The sequence below is a fragment of the Carassius gibelio genome, chromosome A12, assembly GCF_023724105.1.
Source record: "Carassius gibelio isolate Cgi1373 ecotype wild population from Czech Republic chromosome A12, carGib1.2-hapl.c, whole genome shotgun sequence".
Lineage (NCBI taxonomy): Eukaryota > Metazoa > Chordata > Actinopteri > Cypriniformes > Cyprinidae > Carassius > Carassius gibelio.
The window spans coordinates 22955056-22972141 of NC_068382.1; the positions used below are offsets into that span (position 1 = coordinate 22955056).

General features: G+C 34.8%; 1 protein-coding gene across 2 annotated transcripts; it reads right to left on the bottom strand.

The window, feature by feature from the left end:
* Nucleotides 1–2381: 2381 nt before the first annotated feature.
* LOC128025492 (glutaredoxin 3) lies at nt 2382–13660 on the bottom strand. 2 transcript variants are annotated; one of them, XM_052611906.1, is made up of 11 exons: nt 13532–13660; nt 12513–12621; nt 10980–11054; nt 9507–9708; nt 6467–6639; nt 5921–5982; nt 5787–5844; nt 4214–4266; nt 4033–4072; nt 3727–3819; nt 2382–2821 (listed from the first exon to the last, which is right to left on the bottom strand). In XM_052611906.1, the coding sequence occupies exons 1-11, from the start codon at nt 13606–13608 to the stop codon at nt 2771–2773; spliced, it is 993 nt and encodes a 330-aa protein (XP_052467866.1). In that variant the 5' UTR covers nt 13609–13660; the 3' UTR covers nt 2382–2770. The 2 variants fall into 2 exon arrangements, with proteins under 2 accessions (XP_052467866.1, XP_052467867.1); XM_052611907.1 differs by having other exon boundaries at nt 13511–13542.
* Nucleotides 13661–17086: the final 3426 nt, after the last annotated feature.

A 17086-nucleotide genomic window follows, 5' to 3' on the forward strand; every position in this document is an offset into this window, starting at 1 on the left:
TTGCAAAAAGTATTTTGGGTTTTATTTAAGGAACTCAAAGACCGAAGAAAGACAGGTACTCCGATTTAAAAGTTCTGCTTAGTTTTTGAGTCATGGTTGTGAACTAATCTGTATTCATTTCTTTAGGATGCAGACCAATACATCTACAGTATTTCAGCTAAACCCCTCAATGACACACAAAAAAAGTGTTTGTTTTTCCAGATTACAAAATCATGGGAAATTTTGAACACATACCTTTCTCCAGAATGATTGACCTCACCTCTCTACTTCAACAGTTGTTGAGCAGAATAAGCTTCATCTGGGACAATTTATGTTGCATCTCTTGCTGTTTTGCTTTCTCTCTCTCTCTCTCTCCAAACTTTGACAGCTAGCAATTTTTGGGACCACCTGTATAAATATCACTGTTCGAACACTCAGCAGCAGAAATCACAGGGGCAGAACAGATCAATATTTCCATTTTCTTCCTGTTAAAGAAGGCACTGAAATGCATTTTTATCTCCTCACTGGAGATGCTTGCTCCCCTTTCATTGTCTCAAATAACGGCAACAAATTCCACTCAAGGTGTACCATCTCATTTTGATTTGATTACCTTGAAGCAATACGATTCAGTGTTTAGTTCCATGACCGTGGAGACTAGAGGCTGGCAGCCCCTGGGCTTGACAGAGCAGAGTTGAGTGACTAGAATGCAGTCAGGTGATTAACTTATAGATATGGATCAATGTCGTGAAGCATGTAATGAGCTCCACAAACCCATCCACAGTGCAGTGACTTTAGAGGAAGTAAAGATATGACCAACGTTGGATACAGGCCTTTCACGACTGTAATGTTACCTGACTCCATGGAAATCCTTTCATGTATTAGCGACAGCACTGAGGTGAGAGGAAACTACGAGTTTTGTTCCACAATTTGAAGTATAATTTAGTGCAATGAGAGACGTCTTTGGAGGTCTAGATTGTGGTGTGAATGTGTATGTATGTGTCCATGGTTTATTATATTCCTGTGCAAAATGACACAACCCGACATCATTTCTCAAAATGAAGCTAATCTGCTCTGGAAATGATGGTTTTCTTTACTGTGAGTGTTCAGAGGACAATTTATATTACCTGTAATTTTATGATAAAAGACATTGCTTGGTTTTGGTGAAATAATATTACATGCAAAAGTCCAAAAACAGCGAATAAAATTCAAATTACTGAGTGATGTTTACAATCTAAAAATCACCGATAACATACTAAACCTTTATGGAGTATAGTTATAGCCCATATTTTCAGAGGCCTTGTTCCAGAAGAACTTCTCCCATTTAGCAAGAGAAACAAGCTCTGAGATCATTTTATTAACTGTCTTTTTTTTTATTTTGCATATCTTATTCTGCTTCATATCAAGGATACTAATACTATGAGGCACTGCCAATGACTGTACAGTATAAAAATAACTTAGCAATATAAACTTGCAAATTGCTTTAAGGATTTTTAACTGAGCTTTTATGCTATCATATGACCTACATGCATTGTCTATTCTGAAGGTTTAAGAAAATATCTGCATATGCATAAGTCACAGTACACATAAGAAACTATTTTTTTTTTTTAACAGTGCCATTGTAGATAAACACTATGCAGGGGTGTCCTAATTTACTTCTCAATATTAAGGGTATGACTTTACTGACTTCAGTGATACACCTGGAAACCTACTACTGTTTTTAATACTGATGCTAAAATAAAGTGAACCGTCACAATCTTTTAGGCAGTGTTATGAAACTCTGTGTACCTGTGGTGGTTATGCATGATGACTACGAACACGGGGTGGCCAAACGTTTCAGTTAACGCATCAGTAAATATGAGTGTACTATTGTGGGGAAATGTGTTTAAAAGTTTTCCACAACACAACAATCGGGTTCTCATGGGAACGCTTCAGTTATGTGTGTGTGTGAGAGTAACATAATTGGCACTCTACGCTCTCGACTCAAAGCCAGATGAGGTGTGGGTTGTCTGCTGATTAATATTTATGGATCTTTAATCACAATAAGACAGTTCTTCCTGTCCCCAAGAGTTTGGCAGAGTTACTCTGTCTGAAAAGCTCAAGAATCACATTAATTAAAGCCAGTGGACGTGATCGTGAATGATACATCCATCATTGACAGACTCATTAAAGAGGTCACATATCAAAAAACTCATTGGCTCTGACAGGACTTGAATTAAAGCCAAGTTTACATGACATAAACATCTGATCTGACATAAATATTTTAAATATAAAGGAAAATGCACACGGACACATCACAGAAAACCGTAAAACATTGCCTACCCAACTAACATCTAATAATTTTGTTAAAACAGTAAATTACTTGCAGTTTAATAAGAAAATGCCCATACATATACATGCATAAGTCTTTTCCCAATATAATTTTTATTGAAATTGGTTTTAATGGGATGGATAATGTCATTCTAAACTATTTGATTTGGCAAAAATGTGTGGTCACAGCAGACATATTTAAGACACATCAATACCTGCCGACATTTTAAATCTCGGCTGTCCACTTTTATTCAGACTACCAGAGACAGATGTAAATACCAGGTATGAATAAGATCTAAAACATGTCAGTGCAACAAAAACAGATTAGAACACAATAAGCTTCTTTGGATTTACATCATAGGATCAACAAAATGAGTAATTTCCTAATAAAATGCTAACTCGGATGGAATAAGTATAACGTGAGTCCTCCATTCCTGAGGTTAGCGGTGCAGGTTACAGGCATGTTCTTCAGTGCTGGAGTGGTTTAGTTTTCTCCTTTCAACACCGATACCAGCTCACCATTCTCTTTCAGCTCCTGTTTAACAATATACACATTTCCCATCAGTTATGAAACACCTTTACAGTTCATCCACTTTTACTAATTTCTTCATGCTATATTTTGTTTGATATTTCTTTAAAATAAATAACAATTGGCTGGATAACTAATGCAAAGACCTTAATATTTAGGTTCAGAGATGGTCCTGTCAGTTAGTTACAGAGCTTCATCTACCCTCTGCTGGGGAAAAACAACTACTGCAGAACACAGTACATCTCTACAGGCAGATGAGTTAACTCTTACACTACCATTCAAAAGTCTGGGGTCTGATTTAAAAAAAAGAAAGAAAAAAAAGGGGGTTTATTAATGCTTCCACTCAAAAAGGATGCATGAATCACAGGAATACATACAAATATGTATATGTGTGTGTGTGTGTGTGTGTGTGTATATATATATATATATATATATATATATATATATATATATATATATATATATACTTATAAGAAACTCCCCAAGGTTGCATTTATTTGATAAAAAATAAATATTGTGAAATATGAATTCAATTTTAAATAAAACATTTTATATTTATACACATATATACATATACATACACACACACGAAAATATTTTATTTAAAATTGAATTCATATTTCACAATATTTATTTTTGAGTTTCTTTAAAAAAAAAAAAAAAAAAAAACCTTTAAAACATATTGACTATAGGTAATATATTTTGCTTTTCAAACCTGTATACTACGGAAAGCAATCAAAAAATAAAAATAAAATGATAGCATTCTATACAGATTTCTTTCCTGAAATCTAGCATTATTGACATTCATTTAGGCTGAAACATTACAATTGCAGTGCTATTTGTAGTGCTTATTTCTAAATGCATCTTTATCATCTTAGTAGGGAGATGTAAAATGCTTTTATGCATTTCACCTTGATTATGTCCAGTCCTCCGATCAGTTCCCCTTTAACGTACAGCTGTGGGTACGTCGGCCAGTTGGAGTATGTCTTGAGTCCTTGTCTAACCTAAAAACACAACAAACAAACTATTTATTTAGGGACATTTACATAGTAAACAAAATCATATTCTAAACATAACTGGTTTAACAGTTCATTATTCAGTTCTCAGTATGTAAGAATCTCACTAGGATTTGTAACACAGTTGTTCTTGAAGCGTCTATGGCAAGAAAACATTTACTAAAAATGGAAAGACAAACTTAAAACTGAAGGAACTCTCACCTCTTCATCTTCTAATATGTCAAACGTACTGTATTCAACTCTGAAATGTAAAAATAAAAAAAAACATTTGTTACTATATTAACATACATTTAGTCTTTCAGTAATTCATAATTCGTGTTAAGAATATTATCCAAAAAGAGTGTTTGTCTTAATTAGATAACGCTGTAAAAGATTCTCTCACCCCGTGCTGTTCATTATTTCCAGGATCTGACGGCTGAATCCACATTTGGCAGCCTGAGTATTCACAAAGACACGAGTCAGGAGGGTGAAAACGCTAGAACATCATGAAAGGCTGGAGTAAAGTGAAAGCCAATCAGAGGAAGCACGTTTTCAACTCCACCAAAACACATGCAGACTACTGGAGAAGCTCAAACCAGCACAGAACCAAACTTACAACTACAACCACCTACAAAGGACATTCTGAAGTGTGTCTCAATAACTAGGGGAGAAAGAGGAGGTAATAGAACAAGAGAGACGGAGAGAGAGAGAAACCAGTCAGACGAGAGAAAAGAGAGATCTCATGAGGAAAGACTTTAAACTACTGCAAAGAATGTTTTTCATGTGTGAGTGTTAAAGATCAATAGAGTTATGAGGAGGGAGGTGAGGGGTCTTTCTCCTCCTTTAATGAAAGAGAACGCAGCTCTATCAGTGCCAGAGCCGCCTGACAACGATTTCCAGCACTGCTTCATCCCTGTGAAAGGTTTTTTTTTTTTTTTTACTGTAAAGGAAAAGTTCACCCAAAAAAACAGATCTTTTGGTAATTATTTACTCACCTTTATGTCATTTTCAAACCCACCTCATGACTTTTTTTCTTCTTCATTAGAACATAAAGGAAGACATTTTGCAGAATGTTTTCAAAGCATGCTCTAAAATAATTATATACAAAGTATTTTATATTTAATAACAATAATTTATCAATTTATCCATCTACTATGGAATACAATACAATTATTACATTTTCTCTTCAGTGGAACACAAAGGAAGACATTCAGCAGAATGTTCACATTATTATTTTAGAACATTCTTTTTTATTTTTTTATTAATCTAATAATAATAATAACAGTGATGGTATTGTTAGCTAAAACGTATAAAAGATCTTTGTTAACTGAAGTTGAAATAAAATATAAATATCAGATTAACTTATTTCGCCTTGGCAACTGGGTGAAGGACTAGAAACACTAACTACAATAAAACTAACATTAAAGTAAAATTAAAACTAATTGGACAAAAACAGAAATATTTTTTAATGAAAAGAAAAAATCACATACAATTACTACATTAATATTAAATTGAAAACTGAATATATATATATATATATATATATATATATATATATATATATATATATATATATATATATATATATATATATATATATATATAATTCTAAAAGAACATAAAACTGAAATAGCACTACAAAATAACAATAATAATACTAGTAGTAGTAATTTACATGAGATTGCATAGCGTATAAATATTCATTTCTTCAACCTATACCGTTAATTTTGAATGGCATTCAATGTATTGGATTATCTGCCATATACTCCTTGAAATTTGGTCTGTTTTTATATTTTATAGCTTTTTTTCCTATTCCTATTAAATCATATTGATTTGGAATAACAAGAGCTTGAATAAATTAGAAATTTTTGGGGGGTGATTTATCCCTTTAACAGCCCCTGCTTTCTCCTCACTCTTTTAAACTGGGTTTCATTAGAAAGAAAAGGGAAAAAATGAGAGCATTTTAGTCCACTCACCTCTTTATTTCCTTTCATGAAGAGCATGACGGGTGATTTATTGATTAGAGATTTCAGCCTGTCAGAAAAGAGTGTTTAAACAAGTCCAGTTGTACTGAAGGGGGCTGTTTGAGCGAGTGTGTATCTGTCTTTACCTGCTTTCCAGTGAGACGGTCTTGGGGAAAGTATTCTCAAGTTCACCAGACTCGACCAGCTCCTGTGGAGGATATCAAATATCTCTGAATCCCGATCCCTTTCAACTTGACTCCCACATGCACACTCTCCTTTCATAACTAACAGCTCCCTGCTGAGACAGTTTACCTCTCTGGAAAGGTAAATGCAGTATATTAATGAGGAAGGGCCTCTTGGACTCCAGAGGGAAGAGAGAGGATGGATGCTGGCTGATCCAGCCCTCCTCTCTCAGCAGGAGTGCTCTGCTTGATTTAAGCAGTATGAGCTCGCTGGGAATGTAAAGCAACATAAAGCTAATAACAGAAAGCTGAGAACACACACTGCATCAAAAGTCAATTTAAGATAATACGCATGGGATAAAACGCTCAACCATCAAGCAATGAAGAAATCGGTGTTTGGAAAAATAGGGAAATATCTAAAATACACTGCCATGCCCTGATTTTCATTGAATGCCATCAATAATGTTAAAGTTTCTTCTCGTATCTCGTCGACAACGGGATTTCTCGTACCTTTACGATGTCCAGTCCTCCGATGAGCTCTCCGTTGACGTACACTTGCGGAAAAGTGGGCCAGTTGGAGTAGGTCTTGAGTCCCTGTCGAACCTCTTCATCTGAGAGGATGTCAAAACTGCTGTACTGTACACTGTGGTCCTTCAAAATCTGAACAATCTGACGACTAAAACCTGCAACAGGTTAAAAAGAGTATCATTACTGCAGTGTGCTTTTTACTAGCTTGCACCTATTTAAAAGCTTTGAAGAAACAAAAAGCAAACTATTATATTTCAAATGTCATTACAATGACAACTAATGTTTTCATTTGTCATTGCAAAATTAAAATCAAGAGCTTTAAAGAAAGAAACTAAACATTTTATAAAAGCAAATAAACCTATTCATATTTTAACGTCACCACAATGACAAAAGTTGTGATTTATCATTGCATTTTCTTGTTTAAAGTTAACTTTTTTTGGTTTGACTGTGTACATTTTACTACCTTGCACTTGTTTTAAAGTTTGGAGGAAATAAATAAATAAAATAAACAGATAAATGTGTTTAAATATCTATCTATCTATCTATATGTGTGTGTGTGTGTGTGTGTGTTTGTGTGCGGTTAGTCAATTCATTTTTTTTTTTTTTTTTTTATACATGTTCCATTTTAATATCAATTAAGGTTTTAGTAACTCTGTTGTGCTTTTGTTTTATTATTTTTAGGTTGGTATATGTATTATATGGTTTTAATAAATGTAATTTTTTAAAATAATTATTATTATTATTTTAGTAGCAATTCATGTTAAACTATTGTGATAGATGTTGCTGATCTATTTTTTTTTTTTTTTTTTTTTTATGGTTTTAGATTAATAACTCCGTAATGGCAACAAAAGTTGTTGGTTTTTTTGTATGTTTTAGTCCCACAGTGAGTGAAATATCCAGAAATCACAACTACCCTGCTATCTGCAATCATAATTACCCTCTCATCCATTTTAGATACTACGCAATATTGGGCAACAAGCTATAACACAGTTGTACAATACAGTTTTCTGATTTCTGAATTTTAAATACTTCTGTTCCTATGAGCCGATACAAGTCAAAAATGAGAGAAGATAAAAAGAGAGAGAGGGATATTATATGGAAGGAGACAAAGAGAACAAGAAGCAAGAGAAGTGGCGCACAAGGAGGAGGGAGCGAGAGAAAGAAACAAGATCAGGAGAGAAGGATGTGCAAGGTGATGTGTAGAGTCTGTGTAGACCCTGCAGTAAAACACCCATTTTCATCTTGTGTGGCTCATGAGGGAATTCATTATAAAACAGCTCCAGGCGCCTCACTTGTGCTTATGCATTTGCTGGTATATTAGCTCAACTCTATCAGAGCGGGCAAACAGGCGGGCAGCTGCTTTCTCTGGCTCCGGGCGAACTCCACCAGCCATGCTGCATTGATTGCAGAGTTCTTTCCCCCTCTATGCCTGCACCTACAGGGGCTGAAGACCGTTCACTTTCGCCGACTCTGCTCCAGGAAAGTGGCGATGTTACAGCATTGTTCCTCTTTTCAAGGACAACCCACTCTGAGCGAGAAAGGCTGAGAGATCTGAACTGATACATGGACCCCTAACCTTTTAATTTGACATGTATAACTGCTTTAGAGTTAGCGTTAGCTGAACACTTGATCATTTGGCTCGACGCTTGCATTGGAACGAAAGAGCGTGTTTACATTTAGAACCCAATGCACGCTACCAACAGGCATGGCTCGCTCTCTGTGCATTATTTCTTGATTTGGGTATAAGCCAAGTGAATGAGAACATCAATAAGTTTCAGTATTATAATATCTCCGAGTCGGACCGACCCACTGACACCTAGCACGGCTTCAAATAACATCAACGGCGCCGAGCAACAGGTTCCGGGCTCAGAGACGAAGCGGCGTAAACTCGGAGGATCTTCTATTAATAAAGCAGAGCTGGAGGAGCTGGCAGCCGTTGAAAGCTCAACATCACGTTTGAGATTAGAGTTCAATATCGTTTTTAGTTTGATCTCAGGATGGCAAACGCCAGCATTCCCCTAGACCTTCCTCTTTACACAGACAAAACGTTGAGCGCTAAACTGCACCTCAGTCCATGACCAAATATGCACTTTGAACTATCAAAAAAGTATTTTGTTAAAAATGGGTGAAATTAATACGAGGATGTTTTCCAACTCTACACCACACATCTTTTACATGAGGAAGAAAAAAAAGCATGCCAGAAAATCAGCAAATCAAACAGAAATAAGCAAGATCAAGCTAACAGCCTAAAGTTAAACAAACTAAAGAATAAAACCTTATTAAGTGCTCAAGCTTTCACTGTGAGGATTTAATGAGTATAACTAACTTACAAAAGCAGAATATGTTCCTAATTTAGAGTGATTGCTTATCAACCAACGTTTGATAAACAAAAGTGGTTGTTCACACTTGTGGCTGCTTCAAAATCGACCAGTAGCCTCGTCAAGAGAATTTCAATTAATATGGATCCTTTCCACAGACTGTGAATGCAAGTCAATTTGGATAAAAAGCATTAATAAAATTGCATATTTTATATTGTTTATCTGCATGTCATGCAACCATTAAACAATACCAGAGAACCATTAGTATGCAAATGTAGTGTTAAACGGTTCAAAAAAAGATTAACTTAATATCTCAGTTGATTCATTCAAGAACATATTTAAGTCTGGGAATCACTGCCATACACACAGCTCAAAACACCCAAGAAGTCGTGAAAGCAGAGGTGCAATATGACAAAAAAGTAACTGAATGCACATTGCCCTGTGCTGCAGAATCTTCGTTGATTGCAACGGGAGCTATTCAGATCATCAAGTTAGAAACTCTGGGTCAAACCGAGCCAGGCTGTATTTTGGTGGAACTTGGAATATAGTGGTTCATCTATACTGACTGTCCATCGCTCTTAAGAAAGATGCAATGTACTTCTCTTTCCGTCCTGTTCATGCAACTTTGATTTGTGTCACTCCATCACCAACAGTTGCTGACCCCGTGTTAATTTATGCAAGTGAGTATATACGCGCGTGTTTACCACAGCGAGGCTCCTGGGGCGATCCCTTCATGAAGAGCATGCAGGGTGCGGCGTTGATCAGCCTCTTCAGTCTCTCGTTGAGATCCTCTTTAGGGACGTCCCCCGCCCTGGCAGCCCCGCCCCCACCGGACCCCAGCCGCTGCACCTTATTGGTCAGCTCAGGGGCATGCGCACCATCCAACCTGTCAATCTTCTCACCGCCCTAAGGGTTGTCGGTAAACAAATAAATAAAAAACACTCAAGAGTGAGTAGTGATAGATTGAGAGGGAGGAAGAAAAAAAAAAAAAAAAAAAAAAAAGCATTAATTTTTTAGGATGCTTGCCAGTTTGTTTAGATTGTTTGGAGGGAGAGAGAGTAAACAGGCCGCAGGCTCTCCTGGTTCTTTGACATGTTACACCGAGAGAGGGAAAGTCTTGCCAAGCCGTGTGTTTGTTTAACCTCCCATTATTTCTCAGTTGCTTGATTCTAACACGAGGAGATTTTGCAGCTCACATTACTTGATCGTTAAACTCAAGCTTCCCAACAGGCTCTGTTTTTCTAACCCCGCCTCCCTCTGCTAAATAAACGCTAAACACTACCGCAGCACACCTAACATAAATACAAGCTGTGTGTACTGAAAAACACAACCTGGCCTAGATATGCTTTATGAAACACAAAGAACAAGACATATTAGGTCTTCAATTCTTTTATTTAAATGTGTTAACTTTCTCTGCCTTTGAAACAACTTTTCTTCTAAAGTGAGAAAGGCTGTGTAGGCGAGGATAATTAATACTAGCCAATAATATCACAGCCTAACATTCACAATCCAGTCATAGAGTAAGTCACTAATTTTACATACAAAATGGTTTCATTTGTAATTTAAATAAGTCACTTTGAATGTTTTGGGAAAGAAGCAATCCATTTATTGAATTGCTGTTCACAGTTTTACTTCGGTGACCTGGTCTATTTATGATTAAAACAAACTTGGATAAACAAATACAATTTTAATAGAATAATTCATGCAACTTTTTTGTAACACTTTAACATTCTGCAAGGAACCAGATTTAAACCTATGTCATAAAATATGAATAAATATATTCAATATATGCTGTTCTTTTGAACCTTCAAAGAACTCAAAGAATCCTAAAAAATAAGAAAAATAAAAGTTATGTTTTCGACAAAAAAAAAGTCCAACATTGAAGATCAAATCAGCTTATCTGTATGATTTCTAAAGGATCATGACAATGAAGATTGGAGTAATGATGCAGCTTTGATCACATGAATAACTAACATTTTAAATATATATTAAAACAGAAAGTAGTTATTTTAAATTGTAAGTCTGCAGTCTGTTAAAAGGTTTAAATCATATATAATATAATGTTCCTATTTGTGGCAAAATTAACCTCCTACTCTCTAAAAACGTCCCTTTATTATATAAAAATAATAATTTTAGGTAAATGTGAGCACAGCTGGAGTCAAACGTGGAAGTTTTACCTTGAAGAAGAGGAAGGTGGGAACTGAAGTGATCTCATACTTTTCAGAAACCTCCGGGACTGCCTCTGCCTCCAGCTAAAAACAGAGAGAGAGAGAACTACTGTACTAATGATTCTTTATAATTCACATTAATAAAACATCACACGCATCAACATGTCAAATATAACACACGCACTGACAGTTTATATGGCAGTAAAAGAAACATATGACAGAAAACACACACACACACACACACACAAAACATTTCACATGAAATTGAAAACTAATACAAATCTAAACTCCACTGCCACAGCTACAACATGTAAAACACACTTCATAATTAATTTGCTTCTGATGATGATAATTATTGAAATTACATTTCTGGACACATAAACTGAACTTAAAAATGAATTTCTTAAAAGAACTCAAATTAAAAGCAAAGAGAAAATCTCCCATTCTGAATGTTTTCTAAGGAATTCCACATCATTTATTCCATATAGCTTATAAAAGGGCAGTTTTTGCTTGAAGAACTCTTCTGCTCTGCCGACTGTGTGATGAAAGGCAGTGTTAACCATTAACAGAAGGACAAATTTCTCTCTGCTGGTTTAAGGCCATGAGGAAGGTAAAGTCATTCAGAGCCCGAGGCATTTCAATGTGCTCCACTGTGAGCCGGAGCAGAGGGAGGAGAGCAGCTGGATCTGTGTTACTGGAGCTACAGCCGTTTCACCATCAGTAAGAGCCCGGTGCACACAGGAACATTTGATACATCAGATATTGTACACATTTATTTGGGATAAGAAAATGCATTTAATAAAAATAAAAATGAAATCATACATTTTAAGTTCATATAAGAATGTATTACCAAATAACAGAAAAAAAAAAATATTCTGGAAAAATAATAATTTAAACACAAAGTCACAATCTTTCTTCACTTTTTGTGAATCTATGAAATATTTCCCAGTAAAACGGTCTCAGAAATGGGAAAAACCATGGGATGGGTCTTGATTTTAGCTGTCTATAATTGCCTGGATCACAGAATTGGAAATCATTGATAAACAATGAAATATTCCATTAAAAAATGACTTTAATAAAGTAAATAAAAATGATATATCTTAAACCTGTTAAAATACAAATATTAAATTAAAATCCAATGCAATTTTTAATTATAATCAATAATTTATACGTGCACTAAGTAATAGGTGTTCCCATAGATCTTAAAAAATGTAAATATTTATTTTTTTCATTATACTTTCATTGAAAGAGTTCTGTCATTTGCATTTATACAAACTGGCCAGATAACAATGCATGAAAAAATTCATAACACAGCTCTGCTGGTTTTAGCAGCCAGAGAGGTCATTTCCTAGCCACAGGTATGATTTGGAGGTGACTGGAGTCCGTGGGAAACTTGTCTGGAAACAAGCTTTCTTTTTAACCAATTCTGCTAATGAAACTACACTCCACAACGGCATTTAACCACAATTTGCACAAATTAAGCATGAATGTTATTGTTGAAATGATTTCCAGAATAGCCGTGAGTGTCAGTGGTACCCATACCTTCACAAACATGGTGTGTTTGTGCTCTTTGGCTAATTCTGCCATCACATCGTTCATCTGCGAACACTGCGGAGCCCATGCTGCATGGAAATGGACAACGGTGAGGGACCTGGACAGAGGACAGAGAAGCAATGATGTTGAGCTTAAAAGAAACCTGGATCACAGAAGCTGAAATTGCTTCTTTTTTTTTTTTTTGGGAAATACAGATTTAAAGCAAATCCATGTAGATCTGAATTACAATTTATTTAAATGTGAATCTAGACCAGGGGTCTACAAACTTGGTCCTGGAGAGCTGGTGTCCTGTAGAGTTTAGGTCCAACTCTAATCATACACACCTCAACCATCTAATCAAGGTCTTACTAGTATACCTTACTTGAAACTTCCAGGCAGATGTGTTCAGGTGTGATAAAATCTGCAGGACCTATTTGGAGAACCCTGCACAGAATCATTTAATTGTCTGTTTATAGTGCTCCTCAACAATGACACCAGATGAACAGGCTCTAACGTTACCAGTATTCAATGAAGAATCAAACTGACCCATGCTATTTCGGATTTAACATACAGGTTTGGACTGACATGAGGGACACAAGGATTCGTTTAGGGACATAGTAAACAATGCTAACTCAGCCTAAAGAGGTCTGGTTATGAGAAAAGACCAATAAGTTATAAGCCTAATATTCATAATAACAACAACATCAGACTTTGAGTGCAACCTCATGAATTTCCAAAGGCTTCTAAAAAAACAAATAGACATATTACAGAGAGCTGAATATTAAAACAATCAGTCCATAATCACGTGATGTAGATCATATTAATCCATCGATATAGATTTGCATCACATGTACTTAAACGTTACCCTATCTGAGCGGGCCATCGGTTATTTCATTCTCAACTCTATAAACGTTTCATTCTCGTGTATACATGTTAAATGAGTTACATATCTGTTCGATATTAATTAAATTTTGAAAGACTTAAAAAGGGATTTATTTTTCACTTACTTGTTGTTATTTTTCACTTACTTGTTGTTATTTTTTAATAATTCCTCGAACTGTTTTAGTGATGTCGCGTCCGTGAGGTTCGCCATGCTGCCAGACATTACTAAGAGATCATCGAACCCTTCATCAGGACACTGTACTGAAGCAAGACATTACTAAACAATATACGATATCAATACCATCGAACACAGACAGTTTTGGAGAAATATTGAGTTGAATATTAAGACGTTGCCAAATATATAAACATTTGAATTGTATAAGTACTATATTTTAAGTCACCTTTTCAGCTTTCTTACATCTTTCTGAGGTGAAATGTACAGTTAAATAACTACAAGATTCAGGGGTTAAAGGTAACGGTCTATTAGGCAGTCGTTTTATTGCACTCTTTTTATATAGTTTTTTTTTTTTTTTTTTTTTTTTTTTTTGCTTTTATTGAACTGATTGAAAACATTTCAAAGAGTTATCTCAGAACAATCAAATAGCAATGATAAAAAGACTTACAGACAAAAGATACAAATTGTGTATATAAGTCACACAAAATAGGTTAAAAAAAAAGAACAATACTATAATACTATAAATTTACTAAAGGTGTACTAGAAATGTACAGCATTTTATAGAAAGTAACAAACTACAAAATATTACAATAGCAAATAGTTTGTCTATAAAAAATGATGTCTCCTTTTGTATATAATTGTAAAATCTGGTCTGATAAGGGGTTACCTTGTGCATCCCAAAATACTGGTACTAAACTAATTTTAAAGTCTGCATAAAGTGAAGTTTTCAGGTCTGCTGGTCTTAAAAAGTCTTAAAATTCACCCTTCCACAAATTAAAGCCTAAAAAAGTCTTAAATAGGAGCAGAGTTTTAAATCCATAAAGTTGGTTTAAAGTTAATTAAAGGCATTATATATATATATATATATAGTCATTAAATTAAAGTAATGCAGATCTATCAGAAGCTGTATTTTCAAACATTTCAGCATTGCTAATAAAAGACATTTACATTTTGAAACTGATGGATTGTGCTCCATTTAATTTATTCCTTAAACCAGGAGTGTCAAACTCAATTTCTGGAGGCCTGGAGCCCTGAAGAATTTTTTTTAAACCCTGCTCCAACACATAAGCCATGCAGTTTTCAAATAAGCCTGAAGGACTTGATTAGTTGGATCAGGTGTGTTTAATTAGGGTTGGATCTAAACACTGCAGGGCTCTGGCCCTCCAGGAATTCAGCTTGACACCCCTGCCTTAAATTTTCTTTACTTACTAATACTAAAAATCTGACATTTAACATCATGAACCCTGATTTTACATTTAAAGTACCATTGTTTTGTTTAGTACTGATCTTTACCAAAAAATAAATAAAAATAAAATTTATAGTAATCATTTTATACCAAATATACTATATTTGATATTTTTCTGTGTGGGTTACAAATAATATTCCCCTCTTTATGTCTAAAGGGTGTGTGGATAGCATGCCACTTTTTATAAAATGACACATTCATCATTTTTTTTGGTGCAATTTTCACACACACATACACACTCAATCTACCCACAGCGCTTTCACTGGACGGTGTTGATACAAGCAATATGATTGCCTTTGGAAATAGTGTACTTCCTGCAAATCAATATTTATTCATGAAGAAAAAGAAATGCACATTTTGAACGGTTTTCCCGCAGGCCAGAGTACCTACCAGCTGATCTAACCACTACGACACGAGAACAGTCAGCATATATGAATAGCAATTTGCGTAGGGTTAATGAACATTATACACACAATGTGTTGAGTGAAGCTGATCTGTGTCACATCAATGTTTCTCTCTGTCTCTGACAGGGCCATATAAACCACATCATGAGGTATTGATCAGCATTGCCAATGGCTCCTGGAGAAAATGAATCGACTGAATAAACGGCCGATATAGAGAAACAATCAGCAGGTTTATCTGTACCATGTGCGGTTTTCCTGCATGCTTTGTGTCTTCCATGCATTTCCCAAATCTTCTCACCTAGTGCTGTTTTACCTACATTAGTATCTATCTATCTATCTATCTATCTATCTATCTATCTATCTATCTATCTATCTATCTATCTATCTATCTATATATCTATCTATCTATCTATCTATCTATCTATATATATATATATATATATATATATATATATATATATATATATATATATATATATATATATACATATATATATATATATATATTAAATGTAAATTATGAAAGGGTTTTCAGGATTAAATGTTATTTCATGTAGATTTGTACTTATTTGTGTGGTTTAACATTTCAGTTACATTTAATTTGGTCATTAAATGCCCATGAATGTATTTTCACTTTATATGAATGATATTTTTGTAGATATATTGTTCTTCTTTTAATAGATTTATCTTTTTTTTTTTCTTTTAAAACATTATTGATTGTTGGAAACATTTCAACACATTCAGTGATTTAACCTATATATATATATATATATATATATATATATATATATATATATATATATATATATATATATATATATATATATATATATATATATATATTTAAAACCAATCCAGAATATTTTGCGTAAAGTCTAATTTGATTAAAGCTTTTGTGTTTTGTGTTTTCTTTAGAGCCAATTCAGGCTTTTCAAAAAAAAAAAAAAAAAAAAAAAAAAATCAATACATGCTCTTCCCCAAAGTGCGCACAAGATGGCAGTGTCCCATTCCGTTTCTCTTCCATGGGGACTTGGACAACTCGCTAGTGTTTAAAAGCCAGCTTTTAAATATTTAATACCACCATACATCTGTTTCTGTGTTTAATTAATTTGAAATATCCCTGGTATTTTATTCTTAAGTTTTACAATACATGCATTTTTTATTGGTCCACTTCAGTCCGAGCCACATAACATATCTAACCCATCCTTAACATTCTTATGAAGTTTCATCTTCTCAATAATGACTCTGATTAATAAAAAGAACACCTGCAACACATGTTGATGCTTTTTCCATATCAGCTATTCCCCTCAGACAGCAAGTTTTAATACTCATTTTGACATGAGCATCTCTTCTAGCAGATATGACTTCCTCAAGCTGCGGCCAGCTCATAAAACAAGCTTCTCCTACAAGAGACTTATACGAGTGGCCCTGTATTCATAAGTCATAGTTTCTGCTCCTGTAAGTTATAAAGGAATTACCTCAGCTCAGGAGAAGCCGTGGGGACGGGTCGAAGTTTGTGCTAAGTCAACCAAGATGGATTTAAGTATATTACCAGCTCAATCTTCCTCACCCTCCCTCAGTGTTAGCTTTTGTCGGTGGAGAAATGAGAGGCAGCGTTCAGACAAAGCTTGACCTCTTGGGGCCGGCTCTCAGAGCCTAGATTTTCAATAATGTAGGACAATAAAGCTTAGTCCTATAACCTACTGCAATATGCTACAAGTGTAAAGAGCTTAGCTGCTAATAAAGGAGGCCGAGGAGTGAGAGCGCGAGCGGGGAAAAAAACAACATCTCATCTTCAGAACTCATATTTGGAGATCAAGTGCGGCCCATAAGAGCTTTTCATAAGGACAGTAATGAGATGCCGAGGAGATCAGAC